Source organism: Engystomops pustulosus, chromosome 11 (genome assembly GCF_040894005.1).
Source record: "Engystomops pustulosus chromosome 11, aEngPut4.maternal, whole genome shotgun sequence".
Lineage (NCBI taxonomy): Eukaryota > Metazoa > Chordata > Amphibia > Anura > Leptodactylidae > Engystomops > Engystomops pustulosus.
Genome location: NC_092421.1, coordinates 50,928,924 through 50,951,182, shown reverse-complemented (window position 1 = coordinate 50,951,182; position 22,259 = coordinate 50,928,924). Strand labels below are relative to the sequence as shown.

Here is a 22,259-nt window from a genome sequence, read left to right as displayed (position 1 = left end):
AATGTCATGTAGCCCCTATGAAATGTTCCTCTTAAAGGACATCTACTAGTTTACTGATGGTAGCTGTGTCCTAATAAAAAGGTTGATATTCCTCGGGACTTCTTTTATTAGAACTCTATATGTAGCGATTGTGGAAATATAGGGTTATAAAAGTTATGCTAAATTCCTGAGGTACATTGCATGAAGCCCTGTATTTTAAAACTCATGTATTTACATTTTTGCACCCCTACCCCCCGGAGTACAAGAATACAAGAATTTTAAAATACAGGGCTTCATGCAATGTCCCTCAGGAATTTCTTTGTAGGACACACCATCAGTAAACTCATGGTAGATGTCCTTTAAGGTCTGTAAGTTTTCTAAGATCTTTGAATTCTGATACACTATGGATTTTTGTACCTAGATGACTCAGAGATAAGCACAGTCCATCCTTTAACTCAAAGAAAAGTCAAGAACGCCAATTCCGTTTATTTTCTGCAAAAAACATCGTTTGTGCAAAATTTGTGATCTGTCGGCAAAAGTTGAAAAAGTGGTCATTATGGAATGAGAGTGGTCAAGAGAAATGTAAGAGGTTAAAAGTTACAAAATGGCACACATTTTGGTGCATATCGGTGTGATAACCAGGGTAAAATCCCATTTACTGACTTTTAAGTGTTACCATGTTTATTAAGTAGAGATGAGCGGACCAAATTTTTTAGTATGAGCCCAGGGCTCACCCTGTGACACCGGGACAAATTACTGGAGTGGCAGCCATGCAGCCCATTTGGCAAATTGACGCTCCATGCTAGTCATAGATGTGATTGATCAAGGGGATACCCCTGGCCAATCACAGTCATACAGTAGCTAGTAGCCCTGGACTGCAATTTACTGTATCAGCTACACGGCCGGCAATCCGGCAATTTGTATTTGTCACATGGGATGCGCCCGCACACTGCAGACTGAAAATTCGGGTCCGCCCATTACAAGCCATCCAATAGATTGGATGAAAGCCACAACAAAAAAACTTGGTGTATAAAACATCAATCTTAATGGAACAATGTTGTTGTCTCATGCAGGATGTGTGAATTGCATAAGGAAAACCTATGTGGCTGTGATGGTACACCTGCTAAGATGGGACCTAGTTACAGCTGGTCCCATCTGCATCCTAGAGAGTGCCTCTCTCACCTCCATACATAATGATAGCAAACAAATGGAGGAAGAAAATAGCACAATGACCATGTAAAGAGGATAGGGATTGGAGCTTTAGGCGGAGTAGAATTAACAAGCTTTTTAATGGACGTATACCATATCATGTATCGTATGTCCTATCATGCCATGTATAGGGGAACTGCCCGTTTCTCTTGGTAATATACAATGTATTTTAACAGCAAGGAAAGCTAAAAGGGTCAAGACTTCTTCCTTCCCAAAGAAAGCCATTGAACGTAATGTAAGGTAGTCACAAGACAGCTGTGGAGCCTCCGACAGCACTATCAAAGCTGCAATCTTGAGCCCAGCCTAAACTATGTCAGCATCCTTTCCTGGACAACCTTTCAGCAGCGGAACTATTTCATTAACCCTCTAATAACTTAAGCCATATTCTAATCAACATATAAATAGCAGACAACACAAAGTTGGCTTGCACGGAAATTGTTTTCATGTTGACTTTGTTTAGTCCAACATGAAAGCAGATGTGTACAGAGCGGAGGCCGACTCGAAATTTACAGACGTATAAATAGATTCTGTATAGACTAGAAATGCCATGAAAAGAAAGCACAGCATTCATAACACATGTCCCAGAATATATGAAAGATCAATATGAATTGATTGTATGGTTGAAATTAAAATAGCCTTTGAGGAATTTTGTTTTTGCAAAAAATTGTGTTCCTTTAGTCAAAATGTTCTCTGATAGATTCATTAACAGTAAATAACCTTAAATATTTCCTTTCCGGTTTCCATATCTCTAGAGTTAGACTCCTCAAATTTAAAGGAGCAAATCATATCAGGAGAATATTATGAAGGTTAGCCACAATAAGACACATACTAATTTTAGGTAGAAAAAAAGAATTTCAAAGTGTTTCCTTCTTTTAATTCAGTTTCTTCCAATGATCCAAAAAGATGTTACCAGGCTAGTAAACTTTATAAAAAAAAACTGCCTTTGTCTAGCTTATGTGTAGCCACAAGATAAGGATTTTTTTTTAAAAATTTGATTTATGGACTGGAGTGATTTTAGAAACAAAGAACATAATGTTCTTTGTTAAACTTCCAGGCCCCACTCCATCACAAGAGAAGGTTCAGTTTTATAGAGTTTTAGGACCATGTGAAGTGGATTTTCTATATCAAGGCACAACATCCTGTGAGTGCCCTTATCCGTTCCTTCACAAACAGGTTTCAAGTGTGCTTGCTCCACCAAATTCCTCTCGGCCGGTGAGTGCTGGAAAGCCGTGCTTAATGCAGTCTGGCTTGGAATCTATGCTCCTTTTCATTTCTCCTTCAAACATTTTGTGGGAAGTTGACTTTGTTAAAAAAAAAAAAGCTGGTTTCTGCACATGATCCCGCATAATTGGAACCTTACAGCTCCCCCACAACCCTCTCTTTGCCTCCTATGGGAGCAGCCACGGTGTTATTACAAGTCTTACTTTCTTGCTTTTCCTTCACTTGCCGAGCTTTGGGTTTCAGAGCTCAGCAGCAGGATTTCATTTCCTTTGCCCTAGAAGCACATCGGGCAATGGGGCCAGCGAGGGAGCTCTTCCTAGGCCAAGCTGGGACATTAGCATCAACAGGACTAAAGACTGTCCACTATGAATTCCTTAGATGAGCATCTACGAACTGTGTCAGGCAAGATAATGCAATATACATGTCCAGCTGATAATCCTAGTGATTGTTACTATGCCTTTTAAGAATCACATGATCAGTACAATATGATGTGCTCCCTAACAATAAGACCAAAAAATAAAATTCAAGTTGCATTAAATTTTTGTTCATAAAACTAGGATATTCAACCCTTTCTGCTCTATAATATGCTGCCAGCTGCCCAATGACAGCACTAATACTAAGAATCCCTGTGAAGAGAACAAATGTTGCAATGTAAATTACTACGAGGACTACTACTACTAGAATAAATACCACTATAATCGGCACTATCTTGGCACTCGTCACATTTCACATGTGGCAACAGTCACGGTGCAAATAATGCCTCCAGCTTCTGGAGCTCTGCGTAGTCATGCCTCAGCTTTGCGCTCACCTATCCATTCTTGATGTATGTCAACAACTCCTTCCCCACCTGCCGAACAGGCAAGTCAGGGCAGGACAACATGCACAGAATGAACATCTAGTAATCTAGGTCTATAGCAATCTTCAAAATATTCTACTGCAGCTTCTCGCCTCCTTAGCTCACAAAAAAAATCTAGTGAATATTTCACACTAAACTTCCTTCCTGTTATCACGTAGAATATCAAACCTTTATTTTGTATCCTGTCACTCATTGTCTGCATTACATGCAGGAAAGATTTAACATAAGCCCCGTGTTGGCAAGAGTACCAAAGCCGTACACCTGGCCTGTCCATTATCACACTCTGCGGAAAATCAGAACCCGCATTATTGTGTTGACTACATCTTCCGCCATGGAAGTAAAAAGTACATGGACCTTATCACAGTACAATAAAACAAATCCGATAATACTGGTACAATACAGTTCAGATGGAGGTGAAGGGAGGTACCTTACCGGGTGAGTAACCAGAGTTAGAGTAATTGTCGAAAGTTATTAAAAATAAATAAAATAAATTGTATAAAAAGGTTTTCTTGGCATTGGTTGAAGAAGTGCAAGTGGGAATGGCAAATATAGTCTATTACAGCACTATGAAGGAATATGTTTGGCAGGTAAGAGGCAGATGATGGAAGGTGTAGTTTGACAACAGCAATAATGCCAAAGATTGCATAAGACACGAAGCGTGCTGGATTCAGACTTCTAAACTTTCATTAAAGCAGGGCTATTTCTTTACCTTGAAATGGTTCATACACATGCCAAAAGCCCATCTAGGTACATACAAAGCAGCTCATTGTGTAAGTGCAGGGGCAGTGCTGAATTTAACTAATTTACTGCGTAAGCTATGGCACTACTGGGCCTAGTTTGGCAGGAAGGAGAACCTATTCCTGGAGACTTGCTTGGAATTTTCCTCCTCGGCTCCTGGCCGCCCTCTGCGATAGTGTGTCAAATTTAACATTTGGGAAGTCATAGAATAAATAAGTAGTGAAGCATCCTGACATAACCGCTTGGCTCCATGCTTAGGGATATAGACCCTCTTTGGAGGTAGAGAACACATATCTGCTTATGGTAGCAAAAAATAGTAGAGGATATATTAAAGCTTCCAACCTTTTATTTTTAATTGGTGCATTTGTTTAAAGGGGATGTGCAATATTAAAATATCGGTGCTACTTTCGACCATGGGCTGAATTTGGTATTGCAGCCCAGTCCCATCCTGGTCCCAGGGGCTTAACTGCAGTACTAGACTGAGACATGTGGTGCCTGGCCTGTCCATATACGGACTTCATGGTGTTAATACAAGGCCTTTTAATCAATGAATTTTATAAATTTTATTGCATTGCCAACTTGTTGGAAAAAAACCCCTAGTTTTAGACACATTTAGCCTCTGTTTAGGGGATTTTGCCTTTACCATACACAGGCAAGTGAATGAAAAAATTCCCCTCAGTAAGGCTACATTCACACCAAGTATACTATGGTACGGCGGGCATACATTGGCACTGCGGAGAGGAGCAGGGGATGAGCACAACTTTACCCCGCCCCTCTCCATAGGAATATACAGCGCCGTATTCCGTAGAAAGATAGGACATGTCCTATCATTCTAAGGGCTACATAGCGGTACGGTGCCGCACGTGTGCTGTCCCGTACAGGGCCGTGAGCCCATAGAAGTATATGGGTGTAAATGTGTCACTGTTGCCTGAACCAACCAACCAGTGGTTAGCTTCCATTTCTTCAACTGCTCTTATGAAATGATATGAAAAAAGAGCATCCTAATTTTTTACAGTTTTGCTATATGGACGTCTGTTACATCTGTGCACCACATAATTATACTATCCCTTCCTCATCCAACCCCTTCCCTTCCATAGTCGTACTTGATGGACATGTGTCTTTATTCAGCCGTGTAAACTACACAACTATGTACGTTGCTCTGACTGGTCTGTGTGAAGGAAGTTTTCACAAATACCTGTCATTCTTGCTGAAACATCATTCCAAAACTGTGAAAACTTCTACTGCTGTTTACTGTATAGCTTTGGGTCCGAAAACTTCCGATAAGTTGAATATACAATTGTGGAACATATTTTTAATTAATGTATAATTATAAGAGAGATATATATATATATATATATAATGATTTGTAAAGTTCCATGGAATATGACGGTGCTATATAAATAAAGATTATTATAGAATGGTACAGAACCCACAGGATGGGTCCAGGGTCTCACAGCGGTCTTTGTGTGTTGCTACACTGAAACTTTGGCAATGCATGGAATAAACTTCCCCTTTAAATCACATTTGGACCTGGAGTGCTGTCATTTCATACATACATACATACATAGAAAGACCCATACATGTGTGTGTATTCATATGTCAAAACATGATACATATATTTTTAAAAAAATCAAAAACTGTGGTATTTTGAATGAAAAAAATGCCTAAAACGATATTAAATATGAATACACCATAATAAACAGTACATTCTAGTTAGAGTGTGTTTCGAAAAGATTATTCAATAAGGCAGCCATATTTATCAATGTATTATTTTTACATCTATAAAAACACAAATTTTCTGATGTCCATTACTCACCTATGACATCAAGACTGTACGTATGATTGATTGACCCGTATTCGTTCTCTACAATACAAGTGTAGATGCCTTTGTCGGATGGGACAACGCTTTCCATGATTAGACTCCAGTGCTGGTTACGAACCTGAGGAGACAGGCAGAGTTTATTATTACACATTTTATAGAGAAAAGGCTCTTCACACCCAACCGTGGCTCCAACATAATTGTTGTTCAATTCCATAAAACGGAAACCTGTTAAAGGGATTTCAAGTGCTTTATGTGAATACAGGACATGATGTAGGGAGAGGTTTTGTGGCGGAGAAGGAGTCCTTTGTAAAAAAAGAAATGAAAATTCTGGTAGGACTCTTAGCAGAAGCAGAGTCCTTTTTTCCCCTCAACCACTCACTCACAGTGACTGACGACTTAGCTGTACCAATTTGTATATAAAGAAAGATACAATTCATAGTGTATGAGCTAGTTAAGCAGGACTCGTAATACCTGCCCCAGGAGTCCAGTCAGGATCTGTGTGGCTTCATATAAAATTATTACAAGGACAATTTATCTCTCTACCATATTCTTCCCTTAGAACACAAATTATCTGGCAACTTCACTTTCAAAGAGGGGTTTTCCAGAAATTTTGGAAAATACAGCGGGCTCGGTCAAGGATGGTTTTGATACTTCCAATCTTCAGTACCTCCACCCAGCCCATGGCCTCTTCGAACCACACACATAACATCAAGGAATATTCTATGGTATGAGTTTTTGCCCAGTTGGCCAAAGTGGGTTCCATGACCTGAAGACCTAAAGTATCAAAGCAACACTGGAATAGTAAGCCAGAATAGGGCAAGTACACTTTTCCGCAATTTCTGGGCAAATCTACAACACATTTCTGTAAGTTCTTCTAGCAATCCAGCCACAGAGTTATTATCTACTACATCTGATACTCAGACTGTAAGGATCATCGATACAGAGACAGCACAGTTGGTTTTTCTACATGCTCCAAACCTATACAAAAAATCTGGTGCCCATTACTGGTCCCAAATGTAATTACAGACTAAGGAACTTCTATCTATCAGGAAAGAATTGCAGAGAGCTGAGAGACAGAGGAATGCAGAGGAGGGGAGTAGAGCTGGTGATGGCATGGAGTGGGGGAAGGGAGAACAGGTATCGCTTTATTTTAATGGAATAACAAGCCTCCTTTCAGAGTATACAAAGTCCTATTCAGCAGGGACCTCTGCTCTGTCAGCAGCTCATATTGTGAAATCATTTTAGAGTGATGAGGGATAGTCCTGATCAGGGGAATCCGGACTATGCAATGGCTTTCCATGTCACTTGTAAGTAGGAATCCCAGAACGTTCCTCATACCTTAGGGTTTTTATACAGAATAATTCACCTATAAACGAATCCACATCTGTCCCCAAATTCTCTCCCCACCCTAACCTTATTGCTAAAATAAAGGGTTTCTAACAAAAACAAGAACAAAATGAACTATAGATATCAAGTAAATCTCCTGCTATTCTGTATTCTATGACAGTCATGATAAAGAAGGCACACCTACAGATCCTGAACCTGACACTAAAACTGAAACTAAACAATGGTGACCATTGTCCACTAAGGTCAGAAGACAGATGTCTAAAGAATTTTTTACACCTAGGTCTCTAGCCATAAGTGACCATCCTCAACGATTGGGATTCTTTACTATAAAAACGGTGAAACATTATGGCCTTTTTTAATTATAATTTATGATGTTGATCCAATTTTAAATACAAAAGTTTCCTCCTAAGAAAGAGCAATTGACATCCACTTCATGGTGGATTTTTTTTCCTGTGGATCCACAAAGCAGATGAAATAGAAATTTTATAATCATACCAACTACGAAGACTGGCAGGTATGGACATTAAATGTGATACCGAATATATGCCACCTAGTCCTATGGTAATGTGAACACAGCCCTATAGTTGACTGAGCGATAAAGGGTTTGTGGGGTAATATAGCAGATTACCAACAAGGGTAATAGTGGTTAAAAGGTTAAATCTTCAACAGAGCGTCAGTAGTATTCCCTGTTAAAATTGCATTCCAGAGCTTCTCTGCTAATCTTCAGCTAATGGGTCACTCAGGATAAATCCACCTGTGTCGCTCAGGCATGCAAAATGAAGAAATAGAATCGGCCCAGAAGGACGAGGCTCTACAAGCCCCAACAGTCCAAGTGACAAGTGTTGTAGATCCCATCCCCGCTTCTGTCTACCCATTAAATATGTTAAAGCCATTCACTGTCAATCACTAGTGATCTCCTTAATCCCAACTCTTAACATTTAGAAGGCAGAGAAGTCCTAGACGCACAAACATTTTGTAGTTTTCTACTAGGTGCCAGAAGGCTTGTCTGTTGGTTCAAGGCCATATAAAAAAAACTAGGCATATCCCTGGTCTGCTAAATTCCAGGACACTCGCCCTTCATTCTAGGGCAGTCATCTCAGCTACAATCAGCGCTGTGTACTCAGGCAATTCCCAGCGATTAAACTGTTTGTTCAGGCTTTTATTTACCTTCATCTACCTGTGTAGAAAGGGCTGTGGCGGGAACTACTTATCGGGGCCAGCAGATGTGGGAACAGAATTCTGTTAATGTTAAACCTAAGTCCCGAGATGAAGCAAGTTTGGTTTTTGGGAGGGGCTGACATTAAAATGCTGGATCCTGTGATCAGGGATTGCATTCCAAACAAGACCCGGTATAGGTGGTTACAGATCTTTTAGGTGGGGACTGGTTTGAAAATCTGTCAACCAGGCAAATTGTGAAATTTTCTGGAAAAGAAGATGCTGTTATTAAATATAGACACTAGGAAACTTCTGACATCCTGAAAAATGTCACCAATATCATCAATTACAGTTTTCGCACATCTAACTACCTTACATCTCTTCTTTTTCACTACAACCATTCTTAGAATTCAGAACTGTTTAATAATATAATACTGGAATATACTCCACACTACATATTGTAAAATATTGTGATATATACTGTAGCTACCATGTTTTAATTGTAGAAAAAAAACAAAAAAAAACATTTAAAAAAAGCTTGTCAATAGTAGGTCTGCATGGAGGATTCAATGGATGTCTGGGTGCTCGGAATCACCAAAAATATGGTCCGGAATCCAGAATGCAGTAGTACATGCATCAAGAAAAGAGAAAAGGTAGGGGTTCCAGAATCCAAATTGTCACAAAAACTGTTAAAACATATTAAAAAAATGTAATGGTTCTTCGGTAAATACATGCTATTGCTGCTGACATGGACATGAAGACATGACACAAGGAACTAGGAAGCTATAGCTCAAAACGTGTTACCGTAACGTTTTTTGTCCAGTGCATCATGTCTTTGTGTCCATGTCCACATATTTTTTATATGTTTTAATAATAATAACAATCATTTATTTATTTAGCGCCATCAAATTCTGTAGCATTTTCTCTTACAGATGCTGAAACCCCTACCTTTTCTCTTTTATATTATAGTGAAACTTTGCAGTATGCAGGTGGAAGCACTTGACCACATTTCAACGAAGTTTCTTTCCTAGACAACTAACCCAACAACAGAAATAAGAAACTGACCTCAGGAAAGTTACCAACCAGGAATGAGATGTCACACAACTCATACATGCCCTACGAGATAGTATTCTGCTTCTCAAAAAGTGATGCAAATAAAGTGTTTCTCTAACTTTCTCTAACATATTCAGCTACTGCTCCATCCAAATGGAGAGATTCCAAACTCCTGTTCTTGAGGTCAATTGGGTTCCAGCAGCTGGACCATCACTACGATCTCCGTTCATTGTCCCGGATAGTTTTGACATCTTCGATGCATCAAATACTGTTATGAAGCAACATTATAAGACTACAAAGTTCATTTAGTTTATTATGTCCAGGTTTACAAATGTCTCTGTGCCTCATTAGTAAAGAAAAAAAACAAACAAAAGAAGAAGTAAATGGAACAAAGACTGCAGAACCAGGACACAGGTAAAAGTGAGCAGAGAATACAAAGCATAAAAGGTACATGTCCAACACAGTAATTTACACAAGAGAAAACACACACAACAGCTGTTGAACGCACGCCCAGGAGTGCTTACATATACACTGCAGACGGGGAGGGAGACCAGCCTGTGGAGGGGGTTCAGCACTTACATATTGCTGTAAAAATGTGCAGTGAAAACACACAGGCACCACTGCAAGTACCAACACGCAGCCGACTAAGAGCTCACGTATGAACTCCGACAGACAAAAGCACAAAAAAAGCACACCTACAGTACATAACCCACAGAGCACAAAAAACAGCATGAGTCAAAGTGTTGAAGTATTGCAAAGAGTGCTGAATAGACTTAAGGTCCATCAACTTCAGCACTTATATTACTGCACAAAACAATGATGCCTCTGTCTGAGCATTCTGGGACCACGTGTTCAGCTTTACATACAGTATATAAATGAGCTACTAAGAACACCAATAAAGTTATTCTGTCCAATGATTTATGCTGCCCAGACAGTAGGGGTTTCGAAATATAGGGTGTCCCATGTTCTGCAATAGGAATTCAGAGTAGAAAGTATAGTAAATCCTGACAGGACTCCAAAGAGTAACGATGAGAGTCCTGATAACTCCGCCCATGCAGATGATTGACAAACGTTTGTGTGCACACATCGGTATCAATCATTCAGTGTTAGTATATAGCTAGGACTCTTATTATATAGCTAGGACTCTTATTCTCACTACTAGGAGTCCTGTCAGTAGTTAATCTGCATTTTACTCAAGAGAACCTGCTCCACAAGTGGATGAACCTATATACTGTATATGAGAGCTCAGCTTCTTCTTCCATAATAAGAATAAATAATAATAATAATATTAATAATTCCCTTATCTATATAGCGCTTACAGATTATGCAGCACTGCACAGAACTTGCCAAATCAGTCCCTGTCCCCAATGAGGCTCACAATCTAATTAACCTACCAGTATGTTTTTGGAGTGTGGGAGGAAACCTGAGGACCCATGCAAACACGGATCATCATATAATTCTCTCACTTGACAGGTTAACCGTAAGTTTATATATAGCATCGTATAACTATCAAGAGGAGTACATAAAGGAGTAAGTGAATATCAATTTACTACACCCTACTCTTATCACCTTTATAATATACAACACTTAATTCTTTGCCATGCAACGTGACTTGGAGGACAACATTATACTCTATACTTTACTATCCACAGCAATCAACTAATAGAACTAACCTAACTACACACGAAAAGATTTCAACGCTGCCATCTTCTCTTCCTCCATCATTCACAATAGGTTCTTAATGTGCCAATTACACATAGCAAGTTCTATTGTTAGCAAAAAAAAAATAAAAATACTCTCTTTTTGTGGTCATACGTTAAAGCTACTGATGCTAATCATGATTTTTTACGTTTCCACAAAGTCCTTCAACTTGTGGAAAAGATCAAAGCCCTTAAAGTCTCCATGATTCACAACAGAAGACATTTTAAAGGCCAAGGGACATCCTGATTATACAAGCATGAATATATTTGGAGTCTCTACACTTCCTGGGTATCTAAACAGTTTTTCAATAGGAAGTTACCCCCTTTGTTATTGCATTCCTACAGCCATTTTTATCTAGTAAATGCAAAAGAAAAAAATAAAATAAACTATTTACTTGCTAAACTACTCCTTAGAGTAAGGTTATGGCCAGACAAAGTCCCCTCTCAGCCAAACATTGGCATCATATCTAAAGCTACTGCTACCATTAAGGGTAATTGCCCTGGTTAATGATTCCATTGTTCTGATAACTGCTCTACACCTGCCTCTGTTATTATCCAGTTTTTTTTTTACAAAAATATCCCTTTATCTAAAACAATCAAGTCATTGACTAGTAAGTTAATACAATTTATTTTTTCATATAGATTCTTCAACAATGACATACTATTTCTTATATCCTATAGACCCATATCTTGAGATTCTAAGTACGGTAATAAAATTGTGATTTTATATGCTGACATCACTTCTACCCTTTCCATATATTATTATAGTTACTATTACAGTATCTTTTGCAGACATATCTCAATTTGGGCCACATTGTTGGTCAGTGGTTAATAGCGGAGAAATACATTCACATCCAACCACAGTCGACATCTACATGGTGTAAGTTCTCCCCAAGTTTGTTGGTTTCCTCTCACACTTAAATATGCAGACATTTTTGATGGTGAACTTTACTCTGGGCTGCAGCTTAATACATCAGTAAAATGTTGTGGAATATATTTCCCGTTTGTATCATAAAAGGAAACCTACCACCACGGATCTACCTATTAAGGTCGATCCGGTGGTAGGTTCCTCTAATGTATTTAAGGATAGCTCCTTTTAACCCAATGGTCTCATTTAAATAGAGAACTAAAGAATACTAAAAACGTACTTTAAAAGAACACTTTGTAAGGCCACTTCCACACAGTTAGTATTCTAGTGTGTGGCATCAGTATTCGGAAGCCAAAATCAGAAGTTAGTCCAAAACATGGAAAAGATGAGAATCTTTCCATTATACCTTCTCTCTGCACAAGTTCCACTTCTGATTTTGACTTTCACATACTGTCAGTGTGAAAGTGACCTAAGTTGCAGAACACACAAAGTAAATGTGTGTAAAATCAAAGCATCCAAAACCCATGAGTCAAACCAAAAATGTAAACAAAATAAGCACATAGTAATATCAATGAGAAAAGTGACACATTGACTGGGATGCTACAGGGCACGGATACTAATAATCAGGTCCATACATTGATAATAAAGTGTCCTCTTACCTTGTACCCGCCAATCCGATGTTCTTGTTTGAACTCCTTATTGTTTTTCAGCCACCTCATGGTTGGGAGAGGATTTCCTGCCGCTGGACAGCGTAACTTGACTGTATTGGCAGCTGGAACCGCATGAAGTTTTTTCTCCATTTTTTCAGGATTGGTCCAGTAAGGAGCCTCTATAAAATAAAAATATAACCATAAACCCATAAAGGTTCTTGAAATATGTCTGTGGCCATAGAAGAGAAGTGCAGACACACACTTACTGATATTGTTTATGTCATTGATGACATTTTCCGAAACATCATTGTCATTGTCATCTTCATCATCTCCAGAAGAGCTGGCCTCTGAAAAAAGAACAGAAATAGGGATTTGGAGAAATTTAGGACCTCAATTTACATCTGCCATGCTGAAACTAGACTTAATTTCCACTAATGTAATCAAGTCTAATAATCAAATATTAAGACTTGGAACGCTAACACCACATGGACTGTTTTTCGACTGCTCATAATTCTTGGATGTCCAAAGAAGACAGTAAAGGGTCAAATTGCTCAAAGTGTATTCAGTCTGAGAATAAAGAGTCTGAGGGTTCATTTATCTTTTCAATAACAAATTGTTAAATCCTGTCCATTGTTTGCAACAAAATGACGATGACATACAGAGTATTATGGTCTGATAGGTTCCACCTCCCTTCTCCAGTCACTCACCTGTGACATTCACAAGGAAGAAATGTGCATTGCTTTGGCCGCCTTTATGCACTGCACAGGCATACAGCCCTGAATCCCTGAGGGACGTCTCGTTTATCAGCAAGTAGTTCATGACAATCACCGTCCTATTGCCGGATTCTAATTTCACCCCATCCTTAGTCCAAACCACCAGGGACACGTTGTTGTAAGGACAGCGCAGATCAACTGGTTTGCCGGGGCTAACGGTAAAAACATCGGGCTGGGAGATTTGGTATTTGGTTGGAGGTTCTGCATGAAAGGATAGCAGCAGCAGAAAATAGAAAGACACCAAATGTCAGTAAAGCAACCCACAGCAAATAATTCTCAGCAAGCAGTGCAGGTCCTACTTGCTGGTGTACAAGCTATGCAGAGATATTAGTGAGGTTAAACAAACCATGCAATATAGTAGTAGCAACACCAAAAAAAGCTCCAGTGTAGAGACATACAATGCACCCCTCACCTACAACTCAACTAACACTTGAACTGCAACTCAACCATATGTAGAACCTGTGCAACTGCGTCATTACAGCAGCTCCCCAAAAGAAAAAACCTGGCTGGCTACTTTTATTTTTTAGCTCACAATTATTAATGCATTGTTCCCGAGAGGTCACATGGGTGCTCTATAAATGATCAGAGAAATGGATCCATGGCCAGTTTCTCCTGTCTGAGTCCACCCCTAAATATTTCTCCACAGTCTATCGTTTTGACCATGCTATGTATGACAACATATAAGGGAAATTAATAGCCCCCACAATGAAACATCAACAAGATAATATTACATTGCAAGTAGTATAAAATAATAATAATTTGATACATAGTGAAATGATAGCAGAAGTGACATGAGCATCTACAGAGATGAAGATACGGATTCATTTCCTAGAATTACATCACCACACCAAGTTATCAGTCCTGCTTGAGCCTCCTGCTAGCACTTTACTTAAGTGACCATCTGTTTTGGTTACGAGGGCAATGTAATGGGAACCTGGTAAGGATCATCCGTTGGTTGAAAATTAAATTGACTTCAGGAATCTGCAAGCTTTTGCTAGACTAGGTTGCATATCTGAGGGCTGAAACGGTTTTCACTTACAGCTATCACTTTGACATTAACCCTTAAAAGTAAAAAAAAAGTTGCAGTTCTTTTTAATTAATTCCAGCTGACACAAGAGAAGCTCCTTATATACCATGGAATTCACTAAAGCCAAGAGAGAATTGTGTTCCCAATTTGCATGCATGCCCATAGAAGGAGATAGTCGAGCGAGAAGCTTACTCCTTCAGACACAAGTAGGAGAAAAAAAGGTATGGGTACTCTGGGTACTCACCAGAATTTGTAGAATAAATGAAGGGTCTCAGATTTGTTATGAGGAAATTCTAGAAACTGGACTGACTTGTAATAGAAAACTTTGTACCAGGGACTATTACAATCAAGTCTTCTTCAGGGAGAAGATAAAAAGATGGTTGCAGCGGAATTTGTGCTATTCTTCTTTAAAAAGGTCAATAGGACATGCTAATTAGGCTGACAGCTGGGCAGTCCTGTACCACCCACTTGACAGTAGAGAGCCTAATCAGCATATTGACTTTAAAATGACACTAATTGACTTCCTCCAGTGAGGGAAGCGGTTTTGTGGCTCTCTAAACTATTAGAGGGGGAACTTAACGGGCATCTACCACCAGGATGAAGGACTGTATGCAAATGAGCCTGAGGGGCTCCAGGCGCTAATGGAGCCTGGAGCATCTCAGACTCATTAACATACAGTCTTTCATCCTGGTGGTAGATGTCCTTCAAGTAGAAGACTTCCCTTAATGAGGTCAAAGTCCCTTTAAGAACTGTCTTGATGGGTCTTGGTTTGCCTTTCACATGCTTTTTCTGTCCTGCTCAACCCACATTCCCATTTTTTTCCCTTTTTACTACGCACAGTTAGTCAGGCTTCTTATAACCTAGCAGAAGGAAAATACCTGTACACGCTGTACTTGGTCATGGCTGGTCTGCTCTCAATGCAAAGCAAGACAAGTCAACTATACAGGCTCTGAATGTTTACATAAGGGTGTTTACACAGGGATGGGTGCTGCGTCTTCACCAGTAAAACTACAGCCCCTGCTTGCAAGTATGGGCACAAGCCCTAACAGGGCCATAAAGCTAAGAAATGATCTCAAAATGATTTCTGTTTAAATGACTACGTGCTTAAAAGTTAACTCGTTACTTCCTCTGCAATGGAAGGGCGGCCATTTTGAAAGGAGAAGGATGAACATCAATACTTGCATTGTGTCTCAGTAGGGTCACTCAGCACTAGAAGTGAATCGGTAAATAATTTAAAAGAGTCACCAATATCATAACTAAGAGACCCAATGCTAAACTGGAAGAGAACCTTAAGGGAAGACGAATATGCTCCCATCTACTAGTGAGTTTTCCAGTTTGCCTACAAACCGTGATAATCTAATCTTCAATCCTGTGTATGATTTTGAGGTCTCATCATAACCAATACCAAGTTGGTCCCAAAATGTGCCTTGGCATAATGACCAAATAGAGAACTAATGCAGCTCTATTCCAAACAAATTTATTGGGGTCCATTGCAATGATCGATGAGGGTCTCTTATCAAACATCCATTTCTCAGACCCTTATATCCTATAGAAATTACTTTCGGTCTTCAAACTTCATCTCATCTTATATGAGATTTTTTCTTCCCAGCGCAAACTTTATTACAAAGTTGTGAAACTTTTTTTTATTACACAATATAACTGGTAGCAGTAGCTTGGTGACATTTTGGTGCTCTACCCATGACCTCTTTGGTCATGTGGAAGCATTGTACTACTCTATCATCCTCTCTATAATGCTTATATTTAACAATCAATGTACACAATGACCTTTACATTCTTCTTTCTTTTTGTTACTTCGTCCCTGGCACAAAATCTTTGTTAGGACTAAGGTGACTACATGGCAGCTGTTCTTGTAGGATTGCAACAGAAATACTTCATATTTGCCAACAACTCCCTTCTATTTATATGTCATGCAGTACACAATAGTTATTTTAATAAGCTTTAAAAAAAATGCAACAATTAAAATGTATTATATTGATTGTGTGTCTGAATAAGGTTTTGTTTGCATGTTTACATTAAAACAGAGCCAAGTAATGGCATCTGTGTACCGTCCATAGTGGAGGAACCACAGATCCCAGCAGGCAAAGACACGTCATAGCATTGGAATTCATATAAAACAACACAATCTACGTGGCCTCCTATAGGGCAGCCTACTATGCCGTCCTCTCGTACGTCTGTTCATGACTAATATAACATAGTTACAAAGTTACTACTTCGGTGTAAAGTATATAACGGACCTTGAAGGCGAACATGTCTGGAGGATTTATTAGGGCATAAAATTGAGTGATGTGTCTGCAGGACTAGATATCAAGGTATCACTTTTCAGCCTCATCATGGCCTAAAAATGTGCAGAAAACTTTGATGTCTTTCTTGAGCAATCTCATGTCAGAGCTGTCAGGTCTCATCAGACACCAGCAGCAGGAATGTACATCTTAAGCCATTCTTATTTTGCTTCTGGTAGAACTTCCTTTTAAATCCCATAATAACACTATATCCTGATGTACGTTCTTGAACATAATTATGTGCTTCTTTTTGGGGTGGGGGTTTGAAGGTTGACCTAAGCACAGTAAGAATTCATCCATTTTACAAAGTGGCTGTACTATCATCATGAACTGCAAAGTCTTTTAGAAGAATGGATAAACTTTGCTGATGTGCATTGGCTTGTGGTCGGAAATTGATACAAAAAATATCTTCTTTCAGAAGTGGTTATCTCATAGAGACTATACCTGTTCTATATTCCATGTTAGGGCATGAACCAGAATTGGAAAACATTATGTAATGGTTTACAATGGATGTCTGTGGTCAACTGGAGTCTATTCATATTTGGGTGTCTATTCAAGTGAGAATTTGAGAAAAACCATGACATCATGTACATCTTTTACCTGTTTTGTACAAAATTTGTAGTTTATCAAAGAGAAAATTGATTGTACCGGTGAAATATGTCAGCAAGTGGTGAAGGAACACATCGCTCCTCTGCTGTCAGATTTAAGTTATCCTTATAGGACATCTACCATCAGTCTGGCCGATGGTAGATGTGTACAACTCATACGCTTGTCTTCTTTACAAGGTCCTGGAAGTGTTCTCATTATGTTCACGTATAGCGAAATATATGCAGATTAGCCAGAGACGCTCAGGCTTACATCACCTGAGCACCTCTCGGCACCACCGTATTTTAATTTATGCATGCCTCGCGCTATCATAGTCCCGCCTACCCCCGTCCAGTAATACAGCAGTGCCGAAAAACCTCTTTTTCTTGAATATTGTGCTGTTCCCTTACATAAAAAGAACAATTCCAGGACCTGCTAATGGAGATGAGCAATGGAGTTCTACACATTTACCATCAGTCAAACTCATGGTAGATGTCCTTTAATAAAATGGACAGTTATTTGACTGATTTATCTGAATGGTCACCTTGAAATACTACATCTATTGCCTTGCTTCCCTTTGCAACTGTCTAGATAGGGACCTAGAGCAATCAATGGATCCCCCATTGGGACCTTCTCAAATGAGTTACCTCATTTTCACCTTCTTGTTTGGAATGCCTATGGGGGGGGATGCTTACACAGGTCTACATTGACCATTAAAACTATGGATTTGGCCAAATAGCAGCTGTACTGGTTCCCCCTATAGAATGGTTTACAATGAAATTCTATGTGCATAATATACAAGATGTGCGACCTGCACATTTGTGCATTTCGAATAATAGTTTGTGGCTATTCGGTTACTTTACTCAAACCTATAATAACAAATATGCATATGTAAAACTATTATTTTAGTCTTGGTTGACTCCGCCTGTCTGTGGTTGTCCATAACTTAGCCTTGGCACAATAAGGGAGTTGGCAGCACAATTTTAAGCAGAGCACTTCTGGATAGAATGTTCGACAGGTTCAGGTGTGGTCCTACTTTTAGCAGACACTGGAAACAGGACGGGCAGCATTGCTCCCATACCTTTAAGAACTGTGCATATGAGACAGATTGACAGCTTGGAATTCAGAGGGCAAGAGATAAGTATACACTAATGCATTATGGCTTCAGGAAGAGTCTCCTGCAGGGCAACCTCGCTGAGGTTCTCACAAACTATCCCCCTGGGCAAGGGTGCAACCAGGTCTTGGAATTCTGAAGGATGGGTAGATGATTGATGTGGTTTCTTAATATGTTAAGTAAATATAGTCCTAGCATAGCCTGTTACCTTAAAATAAATGGTGTTTAATAAGTATGCAAAAACTGTGGATTCTACATATTTACTCAACAGGGAATCCATCACCTTATATAGCAACCAAACTTTAAAAAATTACCATCTCATATCAAAAGCAAAGAATTCATCTATTGTTTCTTAAAAATTTTGACCAATTTTCTTAATTTCTTACCTTCTGGTTCTGCGGTGGCCTCCTCCACTTTGCTGTAAGAAGGACGGGCAATCGCCAAGCCAGCCAGAAAGAGGCAAAGAAGTAGCAGCATGCTGTCAGTGTACCCACCGCCTGTTTTCCCTGAGCGCCACGTCAAGAACAACCCCATCTGGCTGGCTGTGAGCAAGCATGAGACGTAATCACCACTTTGTGGTCCTCGTTGCTGTTTGGGAGATCCTAAAATAGAAAAATTGATAGAAATGTCAATATGAAATTTCTAAATTTTATTTTTACACCCGTTTTCAACTCTTAAAGCCAATTTTACTAATTTGACAAAGTCGAAAATTGTTGATTATTGGGACCAAAGTTTACATTTATGATATAGAGGATGTTGGTGGTGGGGTGGCTGATGTTTATGGATGTCAAATTTCAATTCTTGATCTGGGGGTGTTGGATACAGCCGCTTACTTCACATATACCCATTATGTACATTGAGCAAAACTGAGAGTTCACATAGATCCTTCTATGTGTCTAGAGGAGTAGCTAATTTTTGAAGGTGTAATGACACCCAAAACTCATCTTATTCCAAAAAATTAAAATATTTTGTGATCATTCCATTTTAAAACATAGTCTATGAGAACACAAAAATCCCGAATGTGAAAGATATTTGGATTACTATATAAAACTGGTTTATTTGTTAATCTTTTTAACTTCATCATGAAGAGAAAAAAAAAATTACCAATTGGCCAATAACCAGAGCCGTGTGCAGGGTTGTGTAAATGTCATTCTACAAATAGATAACTAAGTCGTGGTTAAGACTGCATTAGTTATTGTTCTTAATTATATGGATATTAAAAGGTCACTGATGAAATAACTTTCACATGGCAAAGTTTTCTTTGGGTGCAGTGACTCAAGGCAGATAGAAAAATAAACAAAAATCTACAAGATGAGGAACAACAGTCTTTACATTGCAAAGGGTGAAATCCATGGCAAGTCCTCAACAAACTTGAGTGTTATAAAATATTAATCACTAGCAAATAATTCATGTAGAATGCGTAACAATTCTGCAGTACATAAAACTATGGTCATCAGTATAAAGACTAATATATTGGTCATATTCAACAGTACCATGTGGATCCAATATATCTCAGTATAATTCCAAGGTTACTATATTATTACAGAGGTAATTGTAAGCTCTTACTGGACACTTACTAGAAAGCATTGCAGATTTATACTGGCACCAGTGTTGTGTTGACAGATCCCACCACAGATGGAATCATCTGCCAATGATAGAACGTCTACGGACCCTGGCAGTCTACACCGACTGCCGTCAAAAAGAATTGGCCATTTTCGATTTTTAAGCCAATTCTCTACGGGAGATCATGAACGTTAACTTCGCCAAAAGTTGCTCAGTTATAAACTTTTTATTGTCAGTTTTAGTGAACCTGGCCAAACTAAATTACTAGTTTATCTTTTAGAGCATCTTTTCTCATATCTGTCCTCATAAATCCCAAATGGGTCCTTAAAAAGAGTCCATGTTAAAGATACAGTTCAATCGGGGGTCTGCATAAAAGCTGAATACAATCAATATTGTTTTTTGGGAGTAAATTCTATGCCTTGTAATTTATTGATATGAATTTTCTGTTCACTCTTACATAGGAGTCCAGTGGGTTGTCCTACTGAGTAGTTGCAAGTAGGGATGCCCATTGGACTCCTTAGCTCAGGATAAGCAGTTATATATAATAATGCACTCTAAAAAAAGAAAACTATATATAGCATGCATAGCTCCTCCTAACATGTTGCATGCAGATTGAAGACCAAGCATCTGCTTGGTTCCCTTTAATGTTCCAAATGTCATCTAATTTCATTTAATTAAATAATTAACACATGTTTTCATTATGGTAAATGCTCAAGCTATGACATGTTGTGGTTCTTTGAGAAGGTTTTTATACAAAAACTCTTTTAGACTAGAAAATAGCGGCTTCCCCCGATAAAAGTTGAGTCCATGATATCCGGCCAACTTTCAGAATACCATAAAGTATTATAAATTGCAATCTCATCTTCATTATAAGTCAACTTCATAAAAAGAGCATAGATTTCACTTTCTCCTGTGGTATTTGGCAACCAGCAGGTGAAAATGACCCATAATTTAGACATTAAGATCCCAACCATGAAAAAGCGCAGCCTTCAGTCTTCAAAATGATTCCTAAATTCCGTGAGCAATGGAGAGTGAGAAGATTTTTCCCATTTTATCCACTTTTATTAGGATTGTAGAACGCAATTCTGCACTGCAAGCAAGCAAGCAAACCACATGGAGAATAACTTACTGCCACATCTCCGTGATAAAAATTCCTATAGTCCAAAAATATAGGTCTACATCAGTAATTTGTAAATGCGGCAAGAAGCTTTCATCTCAAAATAAAATGTGTGTGGTCGACTTTATTAAATATGAATCAAAAATGCTACAGAACGGGGACTGAAGGTTCTGATATAGCATAACTTCTATGGTTCCTAAATACTCAAGCAGATGCTCAAGCCGAATGTGATGCAGGAAAAGGATGGGTGTACAAGCTAGAATCAATAAGAAAAGACAGCTATAGCAGGAAGGATCACTGGGGACTCGTAAAAGCTCAGGACAGAAACATCAGGTATAGGCAGCCTTCACAATAGGAAGCCTTAATGGTTCTGCTGTTACAGTAAACTAAAAATAACTATAAAGTTGTGATGCTTAGAAGGGTTCTTAAAGTATGGATAGTTTTTTAAACCTTGCATGGTATACAAACAGCTTCATGGACTTGGCATACCTATTAAGGAATCTGAATTTGTTTTTGTTTTTTGACCACCATCATAGTGTGAAGCACGGATGGTTGAGCCAAGGACTATCTGCTTGATGGACAGAATTGGTCCCAAACATATATATACAAGTTATAATGACCATCATGAGAATGGATTGGGTAGAGGCCTCCCAGGAGCAAGGTCCTGGGAGAGCTTGATAGCATTCAAATAAGAATTCATTTAATTTCCAACTTGGCAGGATGGTTTACTGGAAAACTAAGTCCAATTTTTATTTGGTTGTCAGGCCTTATATAGAGGGATATAAGAGAGTCAACTATTTGGTACCAGGAATGGCAGGTGGCAAGAGACCCTCTGATAGGGGAGGAATAGAACTCCAAGACTGGAAAATTGTGTTAATTGTCTCTAAAATTTGTTGGGTGCAAGAGAGGGCACACAACATACGATCTCACTGGTTGTCTAAGATGCTTAAGCCTTGGGGTTGCTGAGTATGGATGTATTGTTGGGTTCGGCTTGGGGTGGTGGTGGAACTTGGATTCCAAGGATGAGTTGGTGAGAGGTGCAGCACTATGTAGGTTTGCTAGGTTGCACTAGGTTGTGTGTATTTTCTCCACTTTTACCTCATTGCACCTGTATTTGCCACCTCTCAGTGACAGGACTTTGGAGATCTTACTAACCATCATCTTTGATATGAATTAAGCTTT

The 22,259-nt window shown here is 39.0% G+C and overlaps 1 protein-coding gene across 6 annotated transcripts in view; it reads right to left on the bottom strand.

The window, feature by feature from the left end:
* The window catches only part of FGFR2 (fibroblast growth factor receptor 2), a 72,613-nt gene that overhangs the window by 23,312 nt on the left and 27,042 nt on the right, over window positions 1-22,259 (bottom strand). For 4 of the 6 annotated variants that reach the window (XM_072129393.1, XM_072129395.1, XM_072129394.1 and 1 more), the window contains exons 2-6: window positions 18,784-18,999; window positions 13,306-13,572; window positions 12,865-12,945; window positions 12,608-12,777; window positions 5,820-5,943 (exon numbers count right to left, since the gene is read on the bottom strand). In XM_072129393.1, the coding sequence (XP_071985494.1) occupies window positions 5,820-5,943; window positions 12,608-12,777; window positions 12,865-12,945; window positions 13,306-13,572; window positions 18,784-18,931 (790 nt within the window). In that variant the 5' untranslated portion in view covers window positions 18,932-18,999. The remainder of the gene's footprint in view (window positions 1-5,819; window positions 5,944-12,607; window positions 12,778-12,864; window positions 12,946-13,305; window positions 13,573-18,783; window positions 19,000-22,259) is intronic. The other 2 variants (XM_072129397.1, XM_072129398.1) reach the window with 1 other exon arrangement.